Source organism: Mustela lutreola, chromosome 2, assembly GCF_030435805.1.
Source record: "Mustela lutreola isolate mMusLut2 chromosome 2, mMusLut2.pri, whole genome shotgun sequence".
NCBI classification, from domain to species: domain Eukaryota; kingdom Metazoa; phylum Chordata; class Mammalia; order Carnivora; family Mustelidae; genus Mustela; species Mustela lutreola.
Genome location: NC_081291.1, coordinates 709593 through 729616, shown reverse-complemented (window position 1 = coordinate 729616; position 20024 = coordinate 709593). Strand labels below are relative to the sequence as shown.

The following is a 20024-nucleotide window of genomic DNA, read 5'->3' as shown; positions in this document are numbered from 1 at the left end:
GCGGCTCCCCTGTGCTCCTGCTCCAGGTCTCTCCCTCCCCCTCCCAGCTGCCCCGAGGCGGGGGTGGGGTAGGGTGCGAGGGGGCTCGTTCCCATTTCTCCGCTGTGGGGGTGACTGAGGCTCCTGGGGCACAATGAAGGACAGCCGCCCGAGGAGGCTCATCCCAGCACGTGGCCCCCAAGACCCCCGAGACGCGGCTTTGACCGGCCCCAGACATTCCTCGAAGACACCCCTCCCCGGCCCACGCCAGACGCGACCCTACACTGTGCCCCTCCTGCCCCCCAGTCAGGGTCAGTGGCCCCAAACACACAGGCACACCCTTGAGGTTTATGCTCGTTTTATTATAAAAAAATACAGAATCCAAAGTTGATCGTATCGGAAGGGGAAGCCTGCGCCGCCAGCTCCCGGCGGAGCCGCGCCGCCCGCAGAAGCCGGTGGCGTCCCGGGGCCGCGCTGTGTAGGTACGTATAATATATAGAAAACACAGATCAGGAAAGGCGGGTAGAAATATGAAATCCGTATAAATGCCGTTTGCTTCCTGAAAGGGTCCCGAGTCTCTTTCTGAGTGTGGCCCCCGCATTCTGCGTTGTCCTGTTTTCTCTTATAAACGTAGTTCCTAGCGCCGGGGAGGGGCTCCGACGATCCAGCTTACTGCGAAGGCGGCTTCTACTCCAAAAGGTCCCCCCACCCTGGCCAAACAGAAGTGCCCCCTCCCAGGAAGGGGTAAGAGAAGGAGAAACTCTCCAGGCCGTCCTTAGGAACACAGTAGAAATAAGTCACAGTATAGTTGCCGGGTCTATTTACAGAAAGGTCCTGTCTTCTCGGCCTGGGGGGGGCGCTCGGTGAGGCTGCGGGGGGAGGGGGCCCAAGCGGTTCTAAGCCTCGGAGGCTGTGACTCTTGAAGAGGCCCCCAGTGGCACAGCCCAGATTTCCACTCTGGGCAGGGGTCACCAGGAGCGAGGGTGGGGCAGGGGACGGGCTCTGAGGCGGGTCTGGTTCCTGGACCAGGACCTGCCGGAGGTCGCCACTCACCCCTACGGTCTCAGACCGGCCTGTTCCAGGGCTCGCGGGTGGTCCAGGGTGGGCTCCAGCCCAGACCCAACAGATGGAGTGACCAGACCAGGGGTCTCCAGACCTGTGCCCCCGGGGACTAGGGACCACCCCAACCCCAGTCCACTGTTTCCTTCCCAAAGTCACCGGCAACAGCAAGGAATAAATTAAATTAAAAACTCAAGTCTTTCGGATTCCACCATAAAAGAAAAGCACTGCTGAGAGCTTCTTGGCTTCTCCGGGACTCTAGAAGAGCCCGCCTGTCCAGGCGCCGGCCAGCTACCGGGCCTCTCAGGCCTCGGGGTCTTTAGCCACACACCCCCGGGGCTGGTCTTGGGGCGGCGGACAGCCCCCAGCCTGGCAGGGGCAGCACCAGTCGTGGGAGAATCGGAGTCTGTCTCTGGTCTCTAGGCCGGGCCGTCCAGGTGGGCCGGGACTAGGAGCCCAGGAGGGTCCACAGCACGGGCACGGCGCCTAGGACGAGCCGGCAGCTCCCCAAGCCGCTGCAGGAGTTGTTGCTGGTGAAGATGGGCTCAGGGGCCTCGTACAGGGTCTCGTCTGGAGGGACACGGAGGCAGAACGGTCATCAGGAGGCCCCGCCCCCCGCCCCCTCCCTAACCAGCTGCACCCCCACACCAGGGCTGATCAGCCTCAGCTGTGCCCGCCCCCCCACCCCGGCTGGGGCGCTTCTGACCATCTTCACTGGGCAAAGCACAGAAAACAACAGGTGCCAAACCGTGTGTGTCCGGCACCTGGGGGACATCACGAGGGACTGTGGAGCCCCTCCTCTTTGGATGTGGCTCTGATGGTTCAAGAGTCCAGGACATGGGCCCTTTAGGTCTATCTCAGGAAACTCCGCTGATGCTCACTCTTGGGGGAACAGGGCTCTTGGCCTCAGCACAGGGCCAGGTCCTGACCTGTACTCCTGAGGGTCTGAAACGCTGTCCTCATTTACAGATGGGGAAACTGAGGCTTGGGCAGGGGCTGGTGCAGCCATCGCTGAGGTCACGGGACTCCCAGGGCTGTGCTCCGAGCCCTCTGGCCCTGCTGACCACAGAGCGGGTTCTGTGGGTTTGGGACACAAGGGTGGGGGACTGAACCGTGCACGGTGCCCTGAGGACTTACTAGTCGGCCGGACATAAACCTTCAGCCTCAGGCAGGGCCGGTCCACAGCATTGGGAGGCGTGGCAGCTGGAAGAAAGGGAGCGGGGGACTGGTGGAGCAGGGGACCTCCTGGGGCCGTGTCTCATCTCCCACACTGGCCGCTCAACCCCCCCCAGGGCTGCGGGAGGCGTCCCCCGTAAAACTCCTGACCATACATCAAAGCCCCAGACACGACGTCCTCTATTTCCCAGAAGGCCTCCTGTGTACCCCCCTGCCCCTCCCTTTACTGAACCCGGACCCCAGAGAATGGAGGTGTCTGTCCGGTTCCATCTCACCCCACGGCAGCACAGGGAAAGGTTCAAAGGTGATGAACAAAAATGCGTTTGTTTTGAATGGGTCAGCAAAAAAAATCAGTATAACCAAATGATTGATCTGGGATCAGATACCTGTTCTCTGGCGCCTGTGGGCAAGTCACCCCCTATCTGGGCCTCATCTGTCACACAGTACGTGCTTTGGAAATGATGGCCTCCATCTGGGAGCCAACAGAAGCCGGTAACCCCTGGGACAGAGGCTGCACTCCCACCTCCCCCCGAGAGGGACCCACGCTGCTGGAGGTCACGTGGAGGCAGACGCATGGTCGGGCCTCGTGCCATTTTTGCTCCCTGCTTCTTGGCTCACACCAGAGTACTCCGCGGGGGACGGGGGTAGCACCTGGCCTCAGCAGAGTCACCACGGAGGGGGACTTGGGGCCCAGGACAGGGAGGGGGAAGGAGGCCCAGAGGCCAGTGAGGGCCGGTGGGATTCACATATGGGAAGTCTGTTCACGCACATGCCTGGCCCCCGGTGGCTGCCTCCTCTGCCCTCCCCCCCCAGAAGCCCCTTGTGCTGGGAGATGAAGATAAAAAAGCATGTAATAAAAATAACATTCGTCATAGAGATAGAACGAATAATTACAATAATTATCTTTATGAAACTCCCGTCCTGGAAAGAAAAATGTAATTTTTCTTATATTATGAGGACTTAATTTAAACACCTTCTTCCCCCTTACTCCACCCGCTTTTTCCTTGAATTAAAAGGAAAAAATCCAAATAGAGCAGAAAGGAAGAATGAGGCTTGTACAGTTTAATTTGATGCAGCGGGAACCAGGGCGGCGAGGGGCGGCCTCTCCCCACAGCCTGGGGGCAGAGCCCGCTCCCCTCCTGGCTCCCCAGAGGACCCAAGATGCTGAGCAATGGGGACCCCCACGGCACCTTGGTGCTTCAGTGCCTGCCCAGAGGCCGGGTGACAAGGTGGGCACCCAGAGGCTCCCATGTTGGTGGGGCGTGACGCCCAGACCCCAGGATCCTGGCTAAGGTCCGTGGAGAAGAGCACAGCACAAACTGGACCCAAACCCGGGCTCAGCTCTGCTGTGTTCCCGCCTCCCTAGACCCCACCACCTGGACTTTAAGGGGAAGCACACAGTGGCCCCCTGGAACGCCCCCCAGGGGCAGCAGAGCCAGGGCAGCCCACCCTCTGCCCCAGTGTGGGGCTGTGCGTGCCTGAGGGTCCCAAGCCTTGAAAAGCAGCTTCCAAGGTCCTTGGGGAATCTTGGCCAAAGGCGGGCCAGATGGGAGACTGGGGCGGGGGCTGGGGGAGCACCTGGGCAATACCTGCCCAAGCCAGGCGGTCGGGCAGAACACAGGCTCTGTCCTCTCACTGGCTTTGACCATGCTTCCCTGCCTCACCAGATTCCCTGTGCCCGTGTCCCTCACTGCAATGGCAGGGAGCACCCCTGGTCTCAGTATTGGACAAGCCCATGGTGGCCTGGTCCAGCGACTGAGGTCCCAGAAGGGAAGCTGTGGATTTGGACTTTCATGGCCCCTCCGAGCCTCAGTTTCCCCATCTGCAAAATGGGGACCCTTGACAGGCCTCTGGGGCTTGCTGGAAGGATACCATTCAAGAGCTTGAGCCCGCGGAGACTAAGGCCAGGGTGGGAGGAGGGGCCCAAGAGGACAGTCCCCCCAGACCCCATCCCCCTGGGACGGGCCTCTGCCTCCAGCACCCGAGCATAAGCTCCACGCCCCCCCCACCCCACCCCCCCCGCACTGACTCAGCACCCCGCCCCCCCCCTGCGCACTCACGGATGTAGCGACCCCACGCGCCCCCCCCTCCCCCGCACTGATCCGCACTGACCGGCCCTCCCCCCCCCCGCACCCCCGCCCCGCCCCCTCCCCCCACACCCCCGCCCCTGCCCGCCTCGCCCCGCCCCGCACTGACCCGCACTGACCGGCCCACCCCCCCCGCCCCCCCGCCCCGCCCCCGCACCCCCGCCCCGCCCCCTCCCCCCACACCCCCGCCCCGGCCCGCCTCGCCCCGCCCCGCACTGACCCGCACTGACCGGCCCACCCCCCCCGCCCCCCCCGCCCCGCCCCCGCACCCCCGCCCCGCCCCCTCCCCCCACACCCCCGCCCCGGCCCGCCTCGCCCCGCCCCGCACTGACCCGCACGGATCGGCCCACCCCCCCCCCCGCACCCCCGCACCCCCGCCCCGCCCCCGCACCCCCGCCCCGCCCCTCCCCCCACACCCCCGCCCCGGCCCGCCTCGCCCCGCCCCGCACTGACCCGCACGGATCGGCCCACCCCCCCCCCCCGCACCCCCGCACCCCCGCCCCGCCCCCGCACCCCCGCCCCGCCCCCACCCCCCACCCCCCACCCCCCGTCCCGGCCCGCCCCGCCCCGCCCCGCACTCACAGATGTAGTAGTACTCGTGGCCCGGCCGGAACTCGAAGCCCAGCGAGAAGGGCGTGAAGAGCTGGAACTTCTCCGAGAACTTGAGCGGCCCCCCGGGCGCCGCCGGCCGGTTGCACTCCCAGCGCTTGAAGCCGCGCTGCCGGTGGTCGCAGGACGCGTGGCCCTCGCCATTGACCATGTACAGCACGTAGTGCTCCATGCGCTCGGCCGGCGGCAGCGGCGCCCCGTAGTGCGGGCAGTAGATGTCCAGGTAGTCGTTGATGCTCACCTCCACGGTGTAGCCGCCGCCGTCGTCCGCCGCGCCCGCGTGGAACCTGCGGCCCCGCGGTCCGCGCGCCGGGGCCGGTCGGGGGAGGGGGGGGCCGGAGGGGGGCCGGTCAGTGCGGGGGGGGGGCGGGGGCGCGGGGAGAAGTTCCAGGGCTCGAGCCCACGGGCCCACCCCCCACCCCCAGGCCACCGCGGGCGCCCTGGGGTCCGGGCTCGCCCTGGCCTCCCGCCCGCCTGCTTGGGGGATTGGGGCGGTCGCCGGGTCGGCTGGGTGACCGCAGGCCGCCGGGCAGGGGGGCGCCGCTGGGACCCCCTCTCCCGCCGCCCCCCACAGGACATCTGGGCCGGTCTGTGGCAAGCGGGGCTGGTGCAAGCTGTTTCCCCCGTCATGAAGTTCCGTCTCCAGAAAAACGCTGCTGCCTGACCCCACGCCCCCTCCTCCAGGAAGCTCCCCACACTGCCCCCCACAAGCAGCCCCTTTAGCTTTCCTTCTGCAGATCTGGCTGCCAAGAAGGTACCGGCTGGGGGCGCCTGGGGGGCTCAGTGGTGAAGCCTCTGTCTTCGGCTCAGGTCATGATCTCGGGGTCCTGGGATGGAGTCCTACATGGGGGGCTCAGCGGGGAGCCTGCTTCCTCCCCTCTGCCTGCCTTTCTGCCTACTTGTGACCTCTGTCTGTCCAATCAATAAATAAAATCTTAAAAAAAGAAGAAGAAGAATGTGGTACAGGGTGGTATGGGGACACAAGCTGGGTGTTGTGGGCCCCGGGGACTAGTTCTGACCCCTCTCCTAACCTCAGTGCCCCGTGAAGGACGCCCCCTCCCAGCTCAGATGTGCTCTGGGTTGGACCGCCCAGCCCCAACTCTTTCAGTCCCTTGTGACCCTAGCAAGTCCAAGATCCTCCCTCCAGAGCCCCCTCCAACCTCTTGGTCGCAGCAGCGGCTGCCCCCACCCGACACCTCTGCCCCTCAGCCCTACTTCCCAGCCTTTGCTCTGGAGCTCCCCCTGTCATGCAGCCTGCACCCCTTCCTTGGGGAGCCTCCCCACCCCAAGCCAGTCAGCTGAGAGGAACAGGAAGCCCCCCCATACCGTCACTGCCTCAGGCTAGAGTGCCAGGAGCCCTTAGATCTCCCTGCTGTGGTCCCCTGGGTCCCTGTCATGTGAGGTGGGACAAGGGGACCTCCGGAGAGGAGATTAGCACATAAAAGGCCCAAGCAGGGGAGGGTTGGGACACAGGCTCCCCGGCTGCCCCTTATCCCTCTCCGGCTGCCCCTTATCCCTCTCCGGCTGCCCCTTATCCCTCCCCGGCTGCCCCTTATCCCTCCCCGGCTGCCCCTTATCCCTCCCCGGCTGCCCCTTATCCCTCCCCGGCTGCCCCTTATCCCTCCCCGGCTGCCCCTTATCCCTCCCCGGCTGCCCCTTATCCCTCCCCGGCTGCCCCTTATCCCTCCCCGGCTGCCCCTTATCCCTCCCCGGCTGCCCCTTATCCCTCCCCGGCTGCCCCTTATCCCTCCCCGGCTGCCCCTTATCCCTCCCCGGCTGCCCCTTATCCCTCCCCGGCTGCCCCTTATCCCTCCCCGGCTGCCCCTTATCCCTCCCCGGCTGCCCCTTATCCCTCCCCGGCTGCCCCTTATCCCTCCCCGGCTGCCCCTTATCCCTCCCCGGCCCCGGCTGCCCCTTATCCCTCCCCGGCTGCCCCTTATCCCTCCCCGGCTGCCCCTTATCCCTCCCCGGCTGCCCCTTATCCCTCCCCGGCTGCCCCTTATCCCTCCCCGGCTGCCCCTTATCCCTCCCCGGCTGCCCCTTATCCCTCCCCGGCTGCCCCTTATCCCTCCCCGGCTGCCCCTTATCCCTCCCCGGCTGCCCCTTATCCCTCCCCGGCTGCCCCTTATCCCTCCCCGGCTGCCCCTTATCCCTCCCCGGCTGCCCCTTATCCCTCCCCGGCTGCCCCTTATCCCTCCCCGGCTGCCCCTTATCCCTCCCCGGCTGCCCCTTATCCCTCTCCGCCCAGGCTTGGACGCTGAGCCCCAGTGAGGCCCACGGCAGGGATGGCCTGGTGGCTTGGACTCCAGCTCTGCCGTGCGGGCCGCCCCAGTGCAGGGGACAGGGGAGCAGCGGTGTGGCCCCCAAGCCGGGCGTGCTGATAGGCACATCGGGCCCCTGGGGGGTGGCTGGATTCTCAGAGCACCCTGCGGTCCCTGCGACTGCACTGGGTCGGGGAGAGGGCTCCTAGGGCTCCAGCGGTGGGAGTGAGGTGAGCAGGAGACCTTGCTCACTTGTGCCTCAGTTTCCCAGTCTGCACAAGCGTCTCATGGTGATTTCAAGTCTGTGGCTGAGACGGAGGCTCCAGGAATTCCTGGTCAGAGCGTGGGAGGGAGCAGGCTCGGCACCAACCCCTTCCGTGCCCTTGGGGATGTGCAGCAATGAGGAGTTCAGCCACCCCACCCCCACCCCCGCCCCCGACAGAGGTGGGCTGGCGGTTACAGACTCAGGGCATGGAGCCGGGAGACTCGGGAAGTGGGGTCTGGTGGGGGCGGCAGAGTTCTGATCAGGCACAAGCCGGCACCCAGCTCGGCCTTGTGGTTCCTTCGTAAAGCCTCCGTTTCCAACTCTGTGCAGTGGGGACGGTCTTTGAGGCTGATGGGGGGGATCCCAGGCATGTCCACTGTGGACCCTGCACAGAGGTGGAGCCGCCCTGGGTCAGGGTCAGGCCGTGGCAGGGTGGACCCGGGAGGACTGCCCTCAACCGGTCAAGCACGGCTGTCTCGCGGGCGGGGTCTGTTCTCCAGCTGCTGGGGCCTGACCGATGCAGAAGCCCCCCGCAGGCTTTTTCAGACCTCACTGCTGCTCCTTCCCGGCCCACTGGAAGCCCCACGGATCCGCCAGTCAACGAGGGCTGCGTGCCTGGTGGAACTGCCCGTGCCCAGCCCCGCAGGAGAGGTGGAGATACAGACACCACAGCGGGGGGGGGGGGGGGGGGGTTGCCCGGCAGGGCGGGTAGGGCCGAGCTGCCGTGCTGCCGTCCTGGCCCTGGCCCCCTCTGGGCCTCAGTTTCCCTCTCCTCCCCGGCATCAGGCAGGGATTGCACACTCAGCCTGCAGAGGACAGCGTAGCTCTCTGGGGGGCCCTTCCTAGGAGGGAGGGCTGCGCAAGCCTCAGCAGCTCTCCCCACTCCGCCCCTGCCCGTGCTTCTCCCACAATGTGTGCCTTCCGCCCCTGCCCTGGACCGACGTCCTTGCCCTCCCCCGTTTCGTCGTCCAAAAAACGTCCGACGCGGAGGCTGCTTGCCTGGTTCAGAGGCTGGATGCGTGGGCCCCACCAGGCAGGCTGGGACCCTGGCCTCCCAAAATCCAGGGCTCGCTCTTCTGAATGAAAATCAGACCCTGTTGTCCACTGGCTCACAGCTCCACGTCGATCAGAATAAACCCCGAATAAACAGCTCTCCTAGGTCACAAGGTCCAAAGGCCCCACCGTCCCCACCCTGGTTGCCCTGTGATTGCTCCCAGCTCACTCCCTTCTAGCCACACCCACCTTCCGGCTGGCCCTGTCCTGACCCCAGGGCCTTTGCATACGCCGTCCCCACTGCCTGCGCCTTCCACCTCATCACATATCCCATTTCAACGTCATCACGCTTTTTACCATCATGCAGTCTGCCCTCCTGGGCCATGGGGGTCAGCCTCCCCCTCCACCCCTCCCCTCCGTGCCCGCACAGGCTGTGTACACAGCATCTTGACACATGTTCACTGACCAAACGAAGGCCCGAGACTCAAGGTTTTTGAGGGGCTAGAGTCGTAAGAAGCAGACCCAGTGGGGGTAGGACCCCAGGCAGGTGGGTCCCAGAACCACCCCCACCCAGCCTCTGGCTGCCTAAGTGGACCATTTATTTCCACCCCCCCCACCCCGGCTCTAAAATAGCGATGGCCTTGCTGCGTTGGCATTCTGGGTTCCAAGTTGGCGGGCAAACCAGGGGCGGGCGCCTGGCCCCTGCTCAGGGTGGCGCCTGGGCGGGGGAGGGGCCCAACCCCAAAACCAAGCCGGTGGGAGCAAGACAAAGCTTTCATTCTCTCCATTAGTGCAGAAGCATGATGGGCAAGTGCTCCATGGGAACAGCCGATCGAGACAGCAGTTCTCACTAAGGGGTTAATGACTGCCGGGATGGGTTCCCAGACAGGGCTCCTGGGGCTTTCAGACCTGCACCAACCCCTCCCCTGCGGCACCTTCACCTGCTCCTGCTCAGCCTGCCAGCGCTGTGCACTCCTCCAGGCAGCCCTCCCGGCCCCTGGTGGGCCCAACCCTGCCCCCCTCTGCCAACCAGGGGCCTGCAGCTAATTAGTTTCAATCGGGCCATTGTCAAGTCATTAGACACTAATAGCAAAGCAACTAATTAGGAGTCTCACCCAAGATGGGAGCGGGGGCAGGGAGGGCCGCACCACCTCCCCAGACCAGAAATTGTGGCAGGGGTGCGGCGGGCAGGACAGCAAGGTCCTGTGCACCCCTGCTGCACGCGGGACCGTCTCCCTGGTCTGAGCCCAGTCACAGCTGCCAGCGAAGGGGCCGACAGAGGCCTGTCCGGTGTCCTGAGTGGGCAGCAGGGCCGAGGCCCAGGCTGGGGCAGGGCCAGCCCCTCTCCCGACTCCCAGCGGGGGGTCCCCTGACCTCAGCACCCACCCCTAGCTTTCCGAGGGCAGAAGGACATCTCCCCCATCTCCCCCATCTCCTCCTCCTAGCTCTGGGGCGCTCAGTGGGGCCTCCGAGAGACTGGGGCCCCGAGGGGACGCAGGGTCAGCCCACGAAAGGCTGAGTATGGCCTCCCGGGTGCCGGGACAACCGGAAGCGAGAGGTAGAACAATGAGGCAGGGTGGGCACAAGACATGGGGGCGGGGAGCCACACGACCAGCCCCGCCTCCAGGCCTGGGTCTCAAGCAGGCCGCAGCCCAGGGGGAAGCCGGTCTCGGACACCCCCTGCCCCCCAGGGTGCTCCAGACATGCCTGCCTCTAGGAAGGGGGTCAGCGGACGGGGCCATGGATGAGTCCCTCCCTCCCGGCACATAACAGAGTGGGCAGGTCACAAGGGGGGCAGGGCTGCGGCGGGGGGGTGGTGGCGCGGAGCTGAGGGGACAACCAGGCTCACGTGGTGGACGGAGCCCGACGAAGCCACGGTCCCCAGGTCCGGCTGGAAGACCGAGACGCGGCGGCTGAGCCCTCCGCCCTGCCGGACAAGAGTGCAGGCCTGGGGCGAGACCCTGGCCAGGGCGGGCCGGCCAGAGTTCAAAATCTGGCCAAGGTTAAGACCCCGGCCGCGTCTGTGCTGAGACGCACCTGGCTTTCCACTGTGTGGGGGCAGGAAGGTGGCTGTGCCCTTCCCCTGGCACGGTGGCTGGCATCGAGGGGCAGGGGACCCGGCCAAGCCTTGCTTTGGATCCAGCTCCAGAAGAGAAAATCCCCCCAAAGCCACACCAGGGGGCAAGGCTGGCTGTGTCCCCGCTGCCTAAGGAGGGGGAAGGGGCGTGGGGGGTGTCACGGGGAAAACACGGGTCCAGCTTAGGGGTTGTGGGATGGGCCCCAGAGACTCGGCCTCCCGGACCGCCGTTAGTGCACCTGCTGTCCCAAGACCCAGCTCCGGCCATGGTCCTGAGGACCCCGCAGGGACGTCCGCTGGGGGGCCCGGGTCGGCGCCCCCAGGCAGACGGAGGCTCCAGGCTGCTGCACATACAGTGTGTCCCGGGGCCTTGGCCACGAGCCTCGTTCGTCACCTGCACGCGGATGCTGCCCACCGTGGTCCACCGTCGGGGGGCGGAGGCGGGGGACACAGAGGACCCTTCGCCCGTCCCCCGGCAGGTGGGGCTGTCGCAGTGCGGGCCGCCCCACCACGGACCTGGTCGCAGACCCCACCGAGGACCCCGCCGCCGACCTCTCCGCAGACCCCGCCGCCGACCCCGTCACAGACCCCCTGGCGGACCCCGTCCCGCTTCCCTGCTCCTCACCCGCTCTCAGGGCCACAGTCGCTGTCACTATGAACGCGGGGCCGAGCCCAGAGGCCCCCGTGTTTGGCCGGCAGGAGCTGCTTGGGTTTCCCTCTGAGCCCCCAGGGTCAAGGCCTCGGCCAGCCCAGCCCCTGGGCCCCGCGCGCGGGCTGCGTGCCGCACCGGCCCGTCCACTCCACAGAGGAGAGGGGAGGCTCCCAGCAGCCCCGCCTGCCTCCGGCTCCCTGGGGTTCCCCACGGCACCCCCAGCCCCACGGGGCCCAGCTCGCCAAGCCCTGAACCTGAACGCCAGGCACGCTGACCTCTCTCAAACAAAACGGAAAACCCTCCATGGCAAACCACAGCATCCACCGATGGAAGCCGCTCCTCCCTGGAGGCCCGGGCGAGGCTGCGGGGCCGAGGGCCCAGGGACGCCCGGCACCTGCACCCCGGAGAAGACGCTTCTCAGTCGCCACGCTCCTGTCTGCAGCCTCCCCATGCAGAAGCACCCCGACCCCACTCAGAGGCACATGCGGCCTTCAGTGTGCCCGACCTGCTTGGGGAGGTCGCAGCCCCCAGCCCCTCAGGAGGCCAGTCTCCATCAGGTGGGGCCTCTTGGGGGTAGGGGCTCCCTGCACGACGCCAGCCCTGGGCCTCCACGGCCCCTCGCAGCACAGGCAGCCTGGGGCCCCCCACACCCACCCTGGGGAGGACACGGCCAGCTCCTGCGGGACAGAGGGGCCGCTGCGGGGACAGCAAGCTCCGCCGCCTCGGTGTGGACGGTCAGACCCCTCCACAGAGGCTCCGGGACGGCCAGGCCAGGCTGCGCACACAGACACATGTGTGCAGACATGTGCTCCACACCCAGCCACACCAGACACATGTGTGCGCCCCCCACGGTCCCGCAAGAGACCCACGTGCCCCCAGAGACCACATACATCCCACATGCAGATACGCGTGCAAACATGCCAGAGCTGGGCGCTGTGCACACGGACCACATGCGTCATCCTGCTGCACACGCAGACCCGCCCCTCCTGGGCCCCTGGGACCCCGGTGTGTCCTGGACGAAAACCCGCACCCGCACCCAGACACGCGGCCCGAGACCGGGAGGTGCATGGAAGCTTCCCGGCGTGGCACACCAGCCCCGCGGGAGGGCGGCTGGCCCAGGACCCCTGGCCCCGACACCCAGCGGCCAGCCCAGGGGCGACCAGGAGGGGCCGGCCGGACAGACGGCTGGACAGCCAACCCAGGGGGGTGCCGGGGCCTGGTGACCGGCTGGACCGCAGGGCCCCACCCTACCACGGCCGAGCCGCGGGGTGCAGGGGGCCGTCCGCTGCCGCGTGAGCGCAGGGAACGCGCCGCGCACGGCAGGAGAATGTCATTTGGGACGCGGAGCCACATCCCTGTACCTGGTGCGGGTGTGAGGCCCAGCCGGGCGAGGGTGGCCGGCCTCCCCACAGCACTGCCCGTGCCTGGCTGTGCCCGCTCCCCTCTGAGCACACCTGTCCCTCCGGCTCCTCCACTGACCGCCCGACCCCCACTCCAGTATGCCCAGCCCTCATTCTGACTCCCTTCCTTGCCCGCCTTTTGTGCGTGCCCCCCCCTCTCTCAGGCACGGCCCCCCACCCTGGCCTTGCGCTTCCTCACCTCCACCTGCCTCTGCTGCCTGCAGCCCAGCCAGGCCTGTGTCTCGCGTCCCTCCCCGTGGGGCCGCCTCCCGCTGCAGGCTCGCTGACCCTGATCTCTGCTCTGGGCCGTGTCCCTGGGATTTGTGCCTTCGGGAGATCTCCTTCTGGGTGCCCTCGGACCCGAGGCCCAACAACACCCCTCCTCCTGTGTCCGACACACACCCTGTCACTGGCCACGGGTTCCAGGCCAGCCACCCCCGGACGGCAGGCCTCCTCCTAGGGGGTCCCTAGACCATCGAGGCCTTTGGTCAGCCTGTCGGAGTGGGGGCTGTCGGGTTCGCCACAGACGGTGTCTGAGCGGCCGGGCAGAGCCAGGCTCCAGGGTGGCCTCCAACCCCCCTCTGGGATCCTGCCTGCAGCGCCCCGTGGCAGGTGGGGCAGCCCCGAACACTCCCTTCCGTCCCCATCTGAGGCTCCTCATGTGTTTGGTGTTTGCTAGAACAAAGGACAGGCTATGCCTGGGACGGAGATTCCAAAGCTGAAACCGAAAACTTGGGCCGGGGAAGCCCTGCCCGCTGGGGTCCCCCCCTGCCCACTGGGCTCCCCCGCTCAGCCGCAGGGAAGAGCCTTAATCAAACCCACATGTAACTGGCGGGGCCGGCGGCTCAGGGAACCCGCTCCGTGGTGGCCTGGCTGTCCCTCTGCAGCCCGGGGTCTCTGCCCTCCACCCCAGGGCCCAACCCCACAGCTGGACAACTGAGGGGGTGTCTGGGTGCGCTCCCTGCCCCCCACAGCAGGACACTGGCTCCCCTTGTCCCAGGGTCTGCCTCAAAGACAGCCCTTTATGCAACTTTCTGCCCGAGGATGGAGAACGCCAGGGGACAGGACCGGGATGGCAGGGACAGTGGGCTCTGGAGGGTGTCTGCCGGCACTCGAAGCAGAGCAAAGTGACCAGTGGCCCAGGGACAGGAAGCGGGAGGCTGGCCTCCCTGGCTCCTATGCGCAGCCCAGCCAGCCATGGGAACACAGTGTAGCCAGGAGTGCTGGGGCTGACCCCAAAGCCGTAGGAGCTCCAAACCCATCTCCCATGGGACCCCCAGTGCACTCCAGCCTCCGAGAGCCAGAGATGGCCCAGAGGCTTCAGCTGATGTCCAGGACATGGTCAGTCACCAGCAAACTTTTCCAACCCTGACTGCAAGGGACTTCTGCTGCCCCCAATATTGCACTTAGCACTAGACACCGAGGAGGATGTGCAGGACACCTCAGCCGGCCACAGCAGGCTGGACACGAGGTCACCTGGGTCCCCACCGCAGCTCGGCTCCCCTCACCGTGACCTTGAGCCAGCCACTGAGCCACTCTGTGCCTCGGTTTCCCCACCAGCACCAGGCGGACGGGAGAGGATGCTGCTGGGTCCGACTCCCAGACTGCGGCCGAACCCCATCAGCCTCAGTCTCCCCATCTCTACAAAGCTGGGACCAGGGACCCCCTGGAGTGAAGGCAGTTAGGGGCTGGCCGGGAGGAATACATTAACTTCCCCAAGTTCACATGGGGACCCACAGCAGGACGCACCCACGGGCCCCTCGCCCTGGGGGCCACGGTGCCCCATGTGGCACAGTTCAGCGACAAGGTTCCCCGGGGATCTCCTCCAACTATGACGCCGGCAGGGGCCCCCCGGAGAGGCCCCAGGATGGGGGACCCCCGAGTCCCGGGAAGGAACTCGGGGCCGGAGCAGCTCCTGAGGGTGCCGCAGCGGGGGGGGGGGGGTGTCCCCCAACTCCGGGGCCAGCGGCGCTCGGGGCGTGCAGGGCGTCCGGTGGGGCGCGCGGGGGGTGGTGGGGATGCATGCGGAGCGGGAGTCCCCCGGACTCCGGGGCGCCGGAACTCCCCGGGGGCTGGCGCGCGGGACCCGGCGCCCCCACTCCCGAGGCGCAGCGCGCGGGGGGCCGCCCCGAGTCGGGGCGGGGAGGCCGGGCCGGGGCGGCGGGAGGGTCGGGCGGCGGCGGGGAGCGGGGGGGGGGGCCCGGGGCGCCGGCGCCGCCTCCCCGCGCGCGGCCGCGCTCACCTGGGGTTGCTGCGGTTCCAGTAGACGGCGTAGCGGTCCGAGTTGGCGCGGGCGGCGTCCTCGGCGCGCGCGGAGGGCGGCGGCGGCAGCGGCAGCAGCAGCAGCAGCAGCGGCAGCAGCGGGCGCTGCGCGGGCGCCATGGCCCCGGTCCGGCCGCCCCGCGCTCGCCTGGCCGCCGCCTGCCAGCCGTCTCCGCCTCCTCCGCCGCCGCCGAGCGGGCGGGCGCGGGGCGGGCGCGGGGCGGGCGGGAGGAGGGCGCGCCGGCGCTTGGAGATCCGCGGCCGCCCTCGCCGGGGCGCGCGCGACCTCGGGCGCCGAGAAGGCAGGCGGCGGCGGGCGAGGCGCCGGGGTCGCCCCGGGCGCCGGCCCCGGCCGCGCGGACTCTCGCAGCGCGGGCCGCCGCCGCCGCCGCAGCCGCTGGGGAGGGGCCGGGGCTCCGGCCTTTGTCCCGCCCGAGCGCCGGGAGGGCCGCGGGCGCCCCCTCCTGCCGCGCCCCGGCCACGCGGGGGGCTGAGCGCGGGGGTGAGGGGTGCGGGGGGCTCCGGGCTCCTGCCTCCTGCGCGCCAGCCAGCCTGGCCGAACCGGGCCGGGTCGGTCCCCGGCGGGGCTGCGGGCACCCCCCCCGCCCCCGCCCCAACCCCGCCGGGGTCCTGCCTCGGAGAGTCCGGACTCGGACTCGGAATGGGCCCGCCTCGTGCCACCCCCGTCCTCATGATCATTCTCACTAGGACCTGGCCCAGGGTCCCCGAGTTCCTGTCAGTCGGGCCACCAAGGCAGTCTGCAGAGCCTGGCCGCTGGCGAGGGGCAGGAGGCCCAGGGAGGATTCACCCATCTCCCCTCGGTCATTAAACCCAGACCCCATAAACTCCCTGCTCCCCCGAAGTCCAAAGTCCTGGACCACCAAAGCTACTGCCCTGGAGTAGCCAAAGCTACTGCCTCCCTGGGGGACCCCAGGACCATCACTCATCCTCTCATGGCTTCTGTTTCCTCTTCTGGGAAATGGAACCCAAGTCCCTGCTCCAGCTCCTAAGGGTGCCGGGCAAAAAATAGGGCCAGACACAGGTAGTCTAACCACGCGGCTTGGGGTGGGCGCCAAGCAGCCCCATGTGGGAACCAGGCCAGCAGCAGATTACCGGGCGACACACAGGCGAAATCTGTCGGGGGAGGGAGGCAGGGAAGGGGACTTGGGCAGAGGGTACAGCATAAGCAAAGGCCCGGAGTGCCTGGCCTGTTCAGGGGACTCCGAGTCATCGCTCCTGGGCAGCGGACTGCAGGTGAGGAACTGGGGGCCTGTCCATCCACTGCTGTCCTTGGTCACGCCACCGCCTTTCTGTCCGTCGAGGTGCTCTGTCCCCAGGTGCTGGCTGGAAACCGTCATGGCGTCCAGCCGGGTCCCACCGCTCTGGGTTTGTTACCCGGGCCCGGGCCCGGTGAAGTACAAGGTCCAGGAGCCAAGAGCGCTTGAGCTGGAAGTTCCCACGTGAGGGGTTACCACAAGTCCGAAGACTGGCAGAGCAAGCGTCCCCTTGGCCAGGTGGACGGACCCATCCCGGCCATGTACCTCTGGTGTGTCGCTGCTGCTCCGACGTGCGTCCCGGCCCGCGCCCCGCTGCGGCCTCTCTCAGAGTCTTTCCCTTGCTCTGGCCTTCGGGCTCCCCTCATCCACCAAGGCCCGTCCGCCCCTGCCCCCCACCCCCGGCAGGTTCTCGGTCCTCTGCCCTCCGGGGAACTCAGCCGGTCTGTTCTGGGCGTTCTGGCTTCTGGGTTTGTCTTCTTACCTGACTACGGGTACCCAAGTCCCAGGGGTGGCCCCGTGGCTCCAGAGAGCAGGGTGGGAACCTGTCCACAGCCAGTAGCCAGGGCAGGCCCAGCAGGCCCAGAGAAGCCAGAACTGGCTCGGGGTCACCTGGCAGGGCCTTCAAATACAGCCTCTGGACACCACGGACTGTGGGCCAGGGGCTCCAGCAGCACAGGCCGGCCTCACCCAGGCTGACGGGTATGGCTCTCCGGAGAGCACAGGGGTGGTCGCTCCCAGTGGGGAGCTCTCCCCAGGCACAGGTATGGCAGTAGGGCCATAAGCCCCGGGGCCGGTGTGGGGGGGGCAGCATGCCCAGCCCAGTCCAGTGTCCTGCCTGACAAAGAGGGGTCTTCTGGAAGCTCCCTCTGTCCTCTGATTTGATGGGACCTCACAGTTGGGGCTGGGGTCTCCTCCATCAGACTCGGCAGGACTTGGACCCGCAGGGGTGAGGGGAGCTGGGCAGGGCACACCAGGCAGAGGGCACTGCTTGACAGAGGCCCCGCGACAGCGGGTCTGCTCATTTGCATGCAGGGGCCACCAAGGCAAGAACCGCCAGAGCCGCTGTCTGAGCGGATTTGAGCTGAAGCTCTGTTTTCCTTCTGTTCTTGTCTCTCTCTCAAGGTCAGAGCCAGAGCAGGGACAGGAACAAAGGCGTGCGTCCCCCATTCAGCCTCTCTGCACCCCCGCAGGCAGCTCCTGGAGGAGGATCCCTGCGGAGGGGAGGGCAGGGCACTCCAGGCCTGGTCCCAGGCAGCGTGGGGGCAGGGGCACAGTGGCTCCTGGGGACTCCTGTCCTGCTGGGGGCCCCTGTGGGCACCTGGGGGCCCTGACTCCGGGGCCGGCAGCCGTTTCAGGTGCCGCCGGCCGGGGCAGCAGGGGACGTCAGCCGGGGCCGGGGATCATCCTGGGGTAAGCTTCTTCTGGAGTGAAGAGTCAGAGATCAGGTTGCCTCTGGGGACAGGGGTCAGTTTGGGTTCAAGGCTCAGGCAAGGTCAAAGGTCATTCAGGGTTTGCTGTCAGCCCCAGGCCCAGATCTAGATCTGGAGTCTCTGATGGGGTACGTCCCTGTCCACCTGGTCTTAGGGGTCTGCCCCAGATTTGGGGAGGGTCTTGTCCAGGCCAGGCCCAGACTGCACCCCTGACCCCCACCCCAGTACCCGCCCCCTGCTGCCCACAGGGTGAGTCCCTATGGCTTGGAATCAGTACCCAGTGCCCTTACACCTTTGAAGTCTGCAGCGGCAGGGAGAAAGCGAGAAGTTTCTCGGTAAAGAACAGATCAGACCCAAGCTGCCTCCGCCTTGGCTCTAATGGTCTTCAGCGGCCCCGGCTTGGCCAGGGGGAGACCCCTACCAGAGCCAGCAGAGGAGGTCCCTCAGCTCCTGGGAAGACACCTGGCCTTGACCCCCGCCAGGGGCCATCAGCCCGGTTCAGCCTGGCTTTGAGACGTCCCTTCGGGAGCGACCAGATGGGGCACTGAGGCTGGGGGCAGGTCCTGTCCTCTGTGAGAGCCCGAGACCCAAACCCGGCCCTTGGCCGTGCCCAGCGTGTGTGCCGCCGGTGACAGTGGTGGGGAGCTGAGGTGTCGGGAGGGGCCTCCAGGGCTCTGGGCAATGGGTCTGTGCATCCCTCCTCCCGGTGCAGGGACACTGGTGTGTGTATCCACACGCCTGCGCGTGCGTGCCAGAGGTGGAGGGGAGTTCGGAGATCCCCCTCCTGCTCGTCCGCGTGCACACATGGGCCCTAGAGCCGACAGGCCCTGGGCAGGGACTTTCATCTCCAGCTGACTGGCCCCTCTCCTGGCTTCTAGCCGCTGAGAACTTCCTGCTGATAGTGCATTAACCTTGGCGGGGGCCGCCAATCACTCGGCGCCCACATGGGGGTGTGGGTACACAGGGACGCGGCAGCTGATAGGCATAAGGGCCGGGAAGCCGGCGGGGGCACCCCACCCTGCCCAACTGGGGTGGGCACGAGGCGGCCGGGCCTGGGGGGCACATGCAGTGTGTTCCCAGCTCCGGGTGGCAGAGCGGAGGGTCTCTCCTGACCTCATTAGAGTAATTAATGTGCTTTTTGAAGCTCGAAAAATCGCTCCGAGCTGTGGGAAAGGGGCGCAGATCACAGGACGGGAGAGCTGGGGACGGCCTCTGCGTGCCTGTTAAAAATGTGTCCCAGGGGGTCTGATACACAGGGACGGGTGGCAAAGACGAGCGAGGGGAAGAGACGACGCAGATGGAGAGGTACAGACAGGCAGGCGGAGAGTCACAGTCAGAGAAAGCCGCACCGGCCCCAAATCACAGAGACAGATACCCGTGGTGGGAACAGATGGACAAAGAGCCAGGGCCAGAGGAGCAGGGGCTGGGACATCTCCGGGCTGCTCAGGGACGCTGGCTGTGCTGGACTTTCCCACGGGACCCTCCGTGCAAGACCTTCCCGAAAGAGGATGTGAGGAGCAGTCAGGGAGGACTTCCGGGAGGCAGCAGCTGGCCACCAGAGAAGAAAGGGGAAATGTGAGCCCACTTGGGGTGGGGAGGAGGCCATCTGAGATGCCGAGGGAAGCAGACTAGGGACCATCGCAGGAGACTGCGGCTGAAAGGGGGGGACCAGCCGGCTATGGTGGAGATGGCTTTTCTGCATGCTGGCAGCAGGCAGGGGTCCGGGCTTCACTCCGTGGGGCAGGTCAACCGGCCCGGGAAGTGGCTGGGCCCACGGGGCTGGCAGGTCCCGAGCAGGCAGGAGGCTCTGCTCACGCCCCCGTGGACGGGGGACAAGGTGGGGCTCAGGACAAGGCGTGAGAAACGGAGGCCCCAGCTGGCCCTAGTTCCCATCTGCACCACAGGCAGTCAGGGAAGACAGGCCGCACCCCCCCAGCACCCCCCACCCAGGCCCGCAGGGAAGAGGTTGCCCGGCACAAGGCTGCCACCTGGTGGCAGCGCCTCACAAAGACACGGTTGGGTGGCCACTGGACAGCCCCTCTCCTCTGACTCTTGGGCATCAAACCTAGGGGGTCGGGGGTGTCCGGCCAGAACCGGAATCTGCCCAGAAACCGCAGCTCACAAGGAGAACGAGGCCCACAGAGAAACCCACCAACCTCCTCACAGGGGACACTTCCACACGGCCGCTGGGGAAGGGTGCGGGGGGCATGGGGGTCCAAGGCTGCAGAACCTCCAGCCCCCGCACTCCCGCCCCAGGGCTCCTTGGGAAACACCCCCAAACGAGCTGGAGGTGCGAGCAGGGCCGCCCGGGGTACTGGAGAATGGGACTCCGGCTTCCGCCGGCAGAGAGGAGGGAGCCCTTGAACAAGAGCTTTGACCTGAACATTGTTCTCTCTGGGCTCAGAGACAAGGTCCCTGAAGAACCTTGTCCAGGCAGGTAAGGCAGGTCTCCCCCAGCTCACCGTCTACCCTGGGGGACTCACTGGACCCCCAGGAC

At 67.1% G+C, this 20024-nt stretch overlaps 2 protein-coding genes across 2 annotated transcripts in view; both read right to left on the bottom strand.

Moving 5' to 3' along the window:
* PWWP3A (PWWP domain containing 3A, DNA repair factor) overlaps window positions 1–20024 on the bottom strand; it is a 104768-nt gene that overhangs the window by 60289 nt on the left and 24455 nt on the right. The gene's annotated exons all lie outside the window — the stretch shown is intronic.
* EFNA2 (ephrin A2) lies at window positions 321–14973 on the bottom strand. The gene is made up of 4 exons (XM_059159223.1): window positions 14801–14973; window positions 4884–5197; window positions 2176–2241; window positions 321–1608 (listed from the first exon to the last, which is right to left on the bottom strand). The coding sequence occupies exons 1-4, from the start codon at window positions 14938–14940 to the stop codon at window positions 1487–1489; spliced, it is 642 nt and encodes a 213-aa protein (XP_059015206.1). The 5' UTR covers window positions 14941–14973; the 3' UTR covers window positions 321–1486.